Genomic DNA, 9,930 nt, shown 5'->3' on the forward strand with positions numbered 1-9,930 from the left:
CACAACCTTCAAGAAAAAAAAGGTATAAAATGGTTTTACCTCAGCATCTTAGACAAGGATAAATAAGGCCAGTTGCATGTATTGTGTTCTGAAGGTATAAATCCAGGAATATGAAGGCTATTTCCCACTTCGACTTACCTGCTTATGAGCATGATCATAAGAATTAATATGATTGTCAAACTCCTGGTGTTTGTGGTACTGCTTGTCACATAATTCACAGTAAAAGTTCGCCTTTACATCTTCCAGGGCCTTTGCTGTGGACTTCTCCTTTTCTGGAAAATCCTTAAAAAAAAGAAAAAAAAAAAAAAAAAAGGCAAAAATGTTGGTGACATTTCTCTCTAATAGCATAATCAGATCTCATATTAATCAAGTTGGTATTTAATTTTACTGTGACTAAAAGGATATGGTTAGTCACATTACATTTCAGAAATTCATGGCACTGTGGAAGCAGCTTTCAGCTTAGCCTTATCCCTAAGTTATCAATAAACACATAATGACTTATCGTAAAGGAGCCCTCAGCTGCAGTATGGTCATTACTCATTCTTCTTCTTGCCACCCATTTCCAGGTGTGGTTCTGCTGAATCACCTAACTGGAATACCCACCCCCATTTCCTCTGCCTATCCAATGACCTATCTGAAACACTGTAAGACCTCTCCACTACAATATTTTATTGGACACTGATTGCATTGTTTTGTATTGTTCACCTACTGCTCATGTTTAGCCTCCCTGAGATCATGTGTTGGGACTTACTATTCTCTCTTCACACAGTGCCTTTCCCACCTTATTAAATTGGTGAGCTTCTACTCCTTTCCCAATACCCAGCTCTTTGCCCCCTCTGGGAATCATTTTCCATGACATTTCAAGGAGGAGAAAGCCTCCATTATGTTGCTTATTACTAAACACATCTATGATCATTCCTACTTTGTCTTTTCCATGGACATTTCTTCCTTTGATATTACCCCTTACATTTTTTATATTCCACACAATTCCATCTTCGGCCAACTGAATTATCCACTCTACACACTCTCCCTGGGTGACCCCATTCATACTATAGTTAGAACCTTATTTATCCATAATCTCTAAGCTTCTCCCACAAGCATCAGCTCCTGCTAGACATTGCCAATGAGTGTACTGCACAGTTTTCAAAATTATTACGCTTACAATTTTGACTATGCTCTATCTCAAAACAGAATTTTGGCCATATCATCCTCCTGCTTAAAACCCTCCTGAATTCTCTCATTGCCTATAGAATAATACTGACAAATGCTTATTGAGCGTAAACAATGTGCCAGGTATTAGGTTAAGTATGTGAATTATCTCATTTGTTCCTCACAACAACCCTATAAAAATAAGTTCTATTTTAATCTACATTTTACAGATGCATCAACCAGCACTCAGAGAGATCACACACTTGTGGTCACTGAGTTACCAAGTGCAGAAAGGATTTGAATTCAAATAACCAAGGCCTACCTCCTTTGTTAGTAAACAGCTGTGCTTTACCATCTCCCTTTAAGGCCAATCACCTTAATATACCATATAAGCTCCTTCCTACCTCATCAGTGTCATTTATATCAATCCATGCTCCCATGTTACCCTCTTTAATTCTATTAGCAGACATGCCACATGATATTAAAAGATTTGTTTTCATGTCTATGGCTCCCATAAATCTTTTGAAGGCAGGAACTGTTTTATTCATTTTTGTGTCCACGGTGCCAAACGTACTGTCTAGCCCAGAATAGGTGCTTATTTAATATGCATTACATAAATTAATAGATAATGCTGGCTTACATATTCATGCCTCCTACCATTCTGCAAGTTCTTCTCTATTATCCCAAGGCCTAAATAAAAGAATGACTGGCACTTAGAGGATACCAAATAAATATGCATAAAGAATGGGTGAACAAAATAAAGAATGGATTTCAGCTTTGCTTCTCCAAAATGACTAACCTTCTATAAAAAGAACTTAGGCCATAAACCTAAATCATAGGGCTATCACTACCCAGACAAGAAAGCAAACACAGGGAATTTAGGCAGATTCTACAGGGTTGGGAGAAGTGATGGGGCAATTAATTCAGACATGGAACATAATGATTCAAGCCCAAATGTAAGTGTCTAAAACACATGGCAAGAAGCAGGAAGGACATGAGTAACATTAACAAAGATCAAACTAGACAAAATATCTGGATTGCCTATCTAAGAGAGTTGACGTAGAAATGTGGTTACATTCTAGGCTAATGAGGCAAATAAAAGCTACTTGACAGGATGTATCCAGTAAATAGAATGTGGATACCGATTTCAAGACAAAAACCCAGTTACTCAACGAATGGAGATAATACAGTCCCTTGATAATTGAGGGAGCAGTATAGCATTGAGGTAGAGCATATCTTTTGATGCAGTACACTTAGAATCAGGGGAAACCATTATTTTTCATCCAGTCTTTCTCACTAGAAATTTGTTATGCCCTTTCGCAGTATAATTGCAGGGATTGGATTGGAACAGGGACTACTTTGGTTTATCCATAGTTCTTACTTTATGATGAGCCAGGAACAACAGCCTCAGAAAACTGGCCATGTGCCTTGGATACTGAGCAACTCTGCCTCAGCTATGTTAACTGGGAGTGCAGTAGGGGTGGTGACTGAGAATTCAGGGTGAATCTGTAGTCAAAAATGTGTATTCTTATTATTCCAGATTTTGGAGAGGATTTTGTGACAATGGCTCAATGGCCAGGAGTGGAGCTTTTCCAGTTACTCTTGGCATCTATATCTAAACATTTTTTATTTCTAAAACACCCTTTAATTATGATTTTATAATATATGACTCTCAATGAAAAATGTTATGAGAGTTCTACCAACATTTTAGTCATATACCATCTCCTACAAATGTTTACATTTTACAAAGCCATCAGACTAAATTACATGCCCTGTTTCTTGCTTCATTTTTCTTGCTGGGAAATAGTGCTGATATACCCGTTTCTCTTCCTTATAAGGGACTAATGATATTCCCACAGCATATCCTAGTCCCCTTATTAAGAGAGGAAGGATGCACAGGTGGGATATAAATGCCATGAGCAAAACATACAGAGTTCACAATCCAGTGTGTCCCTCAAAGCCAGACGTAAAAGCATAAACCCAAGAGCAGTGACTAGGGAATAGAAATGGGGAAACTGAGGCCTGAGAGTAGAAATATCAGGCAAAGGAGACTACAAGCCAAGAGTTGGGTAAGGATAGAGGAATCATAGAGGAAAAGAAAAACAAAAATCCTTAAGAATTTTTGGCCAAACTTGAAAACTGAGATTAGAGCTGGAGCTGACTTTTAGTAAAAGAACTATAACTTAGTGGTCCATGGTATTACTCAGCATAAGGTAGACCTGCTCTGAAGTGTCAAAGTGGACTACCTGTGGAGGTGGAGCTGAGTTGGTCCATCTCTATGTGCCAGAAGGCTGGAGGGTAAGGTCTCAGACTAGTAGAGGAGGAATCACGTAGTCTATCTAATCCTACCATTTAGCAGAAGAGGCAACTGATGTTTAGCAATTTCGTGATTTGAATAAAATCAGCTAACAGTAAAGCAGGGGCGCACTTTCCATTGTATCACGCTGCCCTATCCACTCAATCATTCATCCGTTCATTTAACCACACATTCATCGCACTATTATCAAGTACTTAAACAGTCAAGAACCTCTTGTTAAGCAACCTGTAATCGTCAGTTTCTTACTAGGTCTCTACCTCAGAGTTTTACACTCTAGCATGGGATAATTACATATGAACAGGTAAACACTATAAATTGCAATACAGTGATAATCATAAGTTGTTATAGAATTTACCTAGTTCATACTAGTTAAGAATAATTTGAAGAAAAAGTCAGATTTTTTCTCTCTCTTTTTCACACATAGCATTAGATACGCTGTAAGTGCTCAGCATTTCTTGCCTTTTTGTTTAATGACAAGATACTTTTACTGGTCAAATAGCTTTGAAGGCAAATTAAGGTGAGATTTACTCTCTGAAATAATTACAGTCTTTAAATATATTGAGATATGGAGTAAACATGAAAGGAGTAAATAGCCACCTTTTCTCAGTATCAGTAAATTTTTAAAATTAAAAGTGAATAAAATTCATAATAATACATTAGACATATAACATTTGATGTATAGCTGTATCATTGATTTGCTAGTTATACAAATTTCCCTCCTCACAGTTTGCCTAGAAGAGGAGACTTTGGAAGCTTATTTAATAGAAAAAATAACATTTATGAAATAAAAGAAAACTTCTTGTTAAGCATTCTCAATGATCCATTAAATGTTGAAAATGAATTATAAATTGAATATGAGTTATCTTAATAAGTCATTTTTAAAACATTAGGCATTGCCAGTGAGCAATTATGTTGCAGTTCAATAAGAATTCCATAGTAATTAATTACTTTTCATAATTAATATTTTGGGTGCAAAGAGAGAAAATATACTTTTTCACACTAGGAATTTTACATTCATGCATATTAAGAAGTGTGTCTGTAAAGTGGCAAGTATTCTGACTAGAGTAATGTGTTTAGTTAGAAATATGTATGTTTCCTACCAAATTATTTTTATTATTGTAATGATGCTTACACACTAAAATCCATTGCTCTCTCTTTGTAAAATAGAAATCTGCCAAGCACTTCACGTTTGTTAACTCAATCTTCACAACGACTTTACTAAGTATCATCTCTTATTATCCCATCTAAAGACATGGAAGACAAGGCACAAACACATCTAGAAACTCACTCAATGTTGAAGAGCAGAGACTGGATTCAGACTCAGATCTGCCTGTCTTCAGAGCTATTAATCACCAGGCTCGTGGCTGCCCTAATTAGCCTTTATCCAGATGCTGCATAATTCTGAGCTGTCTCTGCTAACTGTTTTGGTAGATTTGGAATGATACAGAGCCCCTAGCTCCCAGAGAGAGTAAGAAGACTAATTATAATTTTAAAAATCTATAAAGCTCTTGAAGCTGAGAGATGGGCCCTAGGAAAATACAAGGAAAATACAAGGTGGTAGTCCTGTTCTGCTGGTTGTGAATGTGTGCCTTGATTATTGAAAAGGAAGAGAAGAAATCAATTGCTGTTCTTCGTATCTCCTTGATGGCAATACCAGCTCAGAGCTTTGAGAACTGAATTCACATTCTTTGCATGAAAGTTCACAGTTGACCTTACACTGTTATGTGTAAGAGATTGCTTTAAGAATTCTAATATTCTCTAACCTGTTCTGTTACATGGGCCCCAGATAAAATCCTGTCTCAAAGATAGTGAATTCTCCTCCTCCTTTGATCAAGTGGCTGTTGCTGATTCAAAAAATCTCTTTTGGTCCCCACTGTCCCCTTGTATCTCTGTAATAGATTGGGTAATGGGAAACGATTTTGATGGGTTTCTTCATGTATTTATTTTATTTTTGTGATAGAGAAAAGAACTAGTGTTTGAAGACTGACTAAATTGAATCTCAGCCTCTTTCTTACAGCAGTTTAAATTTTCAGTTTTCTCAGGATAAATTAAAGGGAGTAGTGAGTAGCTTGAAGGATTGTTGTGAGTATAAAATGAGATCAGTTTCATGGAAGCACTTAGTACAGTGAATGCTAAAAGTAGGTACTTGATGTTTGGATATTTTGTGCGTATGTGTCTTTGTGTTATATGTATGGGTATCGTATCCATTATGACACTAAAATTAAAAAAAAAAAAATAATACCATTCTCCTATGAGTCTATAAAGCAACTTTCATTTTCTGATGAAAATTTGAGCAAGTGATGGGAATCCTTAGCCTCTTCAACCCACCATCTCATATGAAAGCACCATCCCTGATAGTAAAATCAAATTTGGTTTCCATAAATAGGATTTTCAGATGTTTTTATCTCACAATTTGTTTTTAACTTTTGGACTGTTTAGAAATCCCACACACAGTCAAGAGAGCACTGGATGCCCTTAATTAACATTAATATTACTAATATTGATTTCCCTAAAGATGTGACGGGCTTCTTTTATATGGTCTTTGCATTCTATAGCATCTAGCATGTTACTTGTTACTTAGAAGAAACTTAGTATTTGTTGAATAAGTTAAATTAATGAATAAAAACCAGAGAATGCTTTTCCCACTAAGTAATAGATAGCTTGGCTTACTGCGGCAATGTTAAGTTATATCATGGGGAATTAAACTGCTGAAATGATGGCAGAATAAACAGATGAGTATGATTCTAAATATATGGAACTTTTGGAACAATCTTTAAAAAAAATACGGATTCTGAGGTCTAAGGAGCTTACTGAGGAATTAGCCTAAAGTAATAGAGGGTGGTAACTGCATACAGATTCACAATCAGAACTATAGATTATTGATTTCCAATGCTCCTCCTGTCTTATCATAATCAATAGTTCTCCTTAAAATTTGTTGAGAATCAAGTGTTGGTTTCCCAGACTTGAACTGGACACGACCAAAGTTAGACCTTTCCAGCAATGCCCAGGTAGCTATAATGTCAGCCACTTCCGGGATTTGAAAAAGAGCTTTTCCCCTCTTATTAGTGATTCATTCAAGCTGCCCAGATGAGAAGATGAATACAACCACATTAAATATGTGAACTTATCACTGGGTGGCATGCTTTGGGAACATCTCAGCATCGTTTCTAATTTGGAAAGAATGATGAATTTCTGACTTACTGGCAAGATGCCAGAGTGATGATTGCATTTCTGTTCATGAAGCAACAATTAAATATTTAAAGTTTGCTTGTATAACTGCTTATTTTGGAGAGATTCCCAATTGGCTGCATTTGAACAGAGGTTATTTTTGAAAAACACATGCATATCTGTTAGAACCACTGTTCATCAGTATTCTACACCACCAACTTCATCTTCCTCAGCATAAATTAATATACAGTTCCTCTACCAGAAAAACACATAAGTATATAATGCAGTCCCAGGTGTACCCTAAAATAATCATAACAGTAGCTATTGCTTTATTACCTAACTATGCATGTCTGCCATAAAGGAAAAAAGGCGCACATATAATTTCCATATTGCTTACCAATGGGATACAGATGCTGCATTGCACAAGTTCATAAAGGTTATGCACTGGTTTTCAGAGTATTTTTAACAACTAATGAAACAGTAAAATACATGTAAACCAATGAGATTTACTGGACACCGTGTAGTATGAGTCCATCAAGATGCAAGGACTACCAGTCTCTTATAGAGAAGATCCCAGCCCTCACCAGTAAAACCAGGCAATATTTTTGGGCGGGAGAGAAAAAGAGAGTACATGAAAATATATGTAAATTTACCCAGGGTCAAGGACAAGGTCGAATCCATTAAATAGCAGTCCTCGGCCTAGAGTTCATGCCCAACAGACGTCCATTAATGATTCATGAATGAATAAATGTAGCGAGTGAAGGAATGAATACACTTAATTTCTTTCTGACCTTTTTCCTGTTTAGTTATTGTGCTAAAGGGGAGAGAACTGGAAAACCTGAAATGAGTATGGTGATGTTAAAACCCATATACTTGTACACTCCAAAGAGTGAGCCCTAATGTGGAATACAGACTTCAGCTAATAATAACACATCAGTTTCAGTTCATCAATTGTAACACACTCACCCACCACATTATTATAAAATGTTAATAATAAGGGAAACTATATATGAAATTAGAGGAGAGTATACAGGAACTCTTTGTATTTCCTGATCTATATTGCTATGAACATAAAAATACTCTTAAAAAATACTCTAGTATTTACAAAATAAAAGTGAACAACGAAATCACATTTTGATAGTCCTACCTTCATTGAACTCAAAGAAAAACAATGCATGATGTAAAAATAATCTAATCCATGTTATGTAATGTACATGGCTGAGCTCCAGGGGTGGGGCCAGATGACAAGGAGGGCTCCTTTGTATGGAGAGATCCTGAGATCCCCAATTCCGTTCTGTCATTTTCCATGAGAGAGAGCAACCCTCAGCAATCCTTGAGAAAAGCAGGACTACTGACAGACCATATTTATAATCATTAGATCCACTGGAAATTCACGGGTAAAATTTCTATATTTGAAAGAAAGATTTTAGAATGAGTCTATGATGTGGGTATGTAAAATATGATAAGAAAATGAGTTTTCTTCCCCCAGACTGACAACAGTGTCCCATTTATAAAGGTAGTAATTACCACTCCATCAATTCAGCCCACAGATATGTATAACTGTAATGAATACAGACATATTGCATTCATCTAAATTGAATACATTTAAATGAATACATCTATTGTGCATTAGACAGGAAGTACTTTCATTTACCCATTACTCCTGCTGTAACTACTTATTTTAAAAATGCAATTAATAGTGTCTGACATTTCATTTTCTAATATAGGAGAAATCAATAAAAAATGTCAGGTAACTAAGTTTTCTGGAAAGTTGCTAGTGACACCTGCTGAATTACAAACCATTTTTAAAAATTCAACATCTGTAACAGCTATCTAGGGGAGAAATTGTCATTAAGAGATGCTGACCTAGACATTGCTTCACTTTTGCATGGGAATTAACAGCAAATATGTTTTCTTCAAAAAAGATTCAGGTGATTGTCAAGTCACTTCCTGTTCTAAGGCCTTCTCAGGTTGCTCTCTAATTCATCTGTACAATTCTAAAAAGCCGTGTTTCAGTTCTACATGTGCTAAAACAGGCCTGGAAACTCCTAAAATGATGTGTTAAAATAATATAAAGCCAAAGTCTTTGCTTTTAAAAAAGGACACACAAACCAGAAAAATGCCAAAACTCCAAGGACATTCTTTCTGTTTTTTTCTGAACATTTGCTATATTGTTTGATTAAAAAATCTGCTACATTTGGTTTACTTGTTCTATAACCAGAGATGTTTAAAAAGTGACTGTGCTCACAAAGGCACTTCATTATTTCAAACTGGCTGCTCCAGGGTTCTATCTATTGAAATTCTAATAGGTAATTTACTTTCAAACTTAGAGAAAACTAGCAATTGTGAAAGAAATATGCTATACAGAAGCTTTGTGTCTCAAATCTTGAAATATTAACTTCAAGCTGTGAAAATGTGTCAAAGTAAAGGAAATCTATTAAAATGCTAGTTTTCTTTGAGAGGAAGGCATTTACATGGGGTAAAGGAAATGCTATAAACTACATTACATTCATTTCAAGATCATGAAATGATATACAAAACGTGGCTCTAGGGCTTCCGGGAAGATGGCGGAAGAGTAAGACGCAGAGATCACCTTCCTCCCCACAGATACACCAGAAATACATCTACACGTGGAACAACTCTTACAGAACACCTACTGAACGCTGGCAGAAGACCTCAGACCCCCCAAAAGGCAAGAAACCACCCACGTACCAGGGTAGGGCAAAAGAAAAAAGAAAAAACAGAGACAGAAGAATAGGGACGGGACCTGCACCAAGTGGGAGGGAGCCGTGAAGGAGGAAAGCTTTCCACACACTAGGAAGCACCTTCGCGGGCGGAGACTGCGGGTGGCGAAGGGGGAAAGCTTCAGAACCGCAGAGGAGAGCGCAGCAACAGGGGTGCGGAGTGAAAAGCAGGGAGATTCCCGTGCAGAGGATCAGGCCCGACCAGCACTCACCAGCCCGAGAGGCTTCTCTGCTCACCCGCTGGGGCGGGCGGGGCTGGGAGCTGCGGCTCGGGCTTCACTCGGAGCTCAGGAAGAGGACTGGGGTTGGCGGCGTGAACACAGCCTGCAGGGGGTTAGTGTACCAGGGCTAGCCAGGAGGGAGTCCAGGGAAAAGTCTGGACCCGCCGAAGAGGCAAGAGACTTTTTCTTCCCTCTTTGTTTCCTGGTGCCCGAGGAGAAGGGATTAAGAGCGCCGCTGAAAGGAGCTCCAGAGACGGGCGCGAGCCGCGGCTAAAAGCGCGGACCCCAGAGACGGGCGGGAGACGCTAAGGCTGCTGCTGCCGCCACCAAG

General features: G+C 37.6%; 1 protein-coding gene across 1 annotated transcript in view; it reads right to left on the bottom strand.

The window, feature by feature from the left end:
- Window positions 1–9,930, bottom strand: part of ZNF804B (zinc finger protein 804B) — a 511,655-nt gene that overhangs the window by 82,672 nt on the left and 419,053 nt on the right. The window contains exon 2 of the mRNA XM_007446742.1: window positions 139–282. Coding sequence (XP_007446804.1) covers window positions 139–282 — 144 coding nt within the window. The remainder of the gene's footprint in view (window positions 1–138; window positions 283–9,930) is intronic.

This window comes from Lipotes vexillifer, unplaced genomic scaffold, assembly GCF_000442215.2.
Source record: "Lipotes vexillifer unplaced genomic scaffold, Lipotes_vexillifer_v1.1 scaffold617, whole genome shotgun sequence".
Lineage (NCBI taxonomy): Eukaryota > Metazoa > Chordata > Mammalia > Artiodactyla > Lipotidae > Lipotes > Lipotes vexillifer.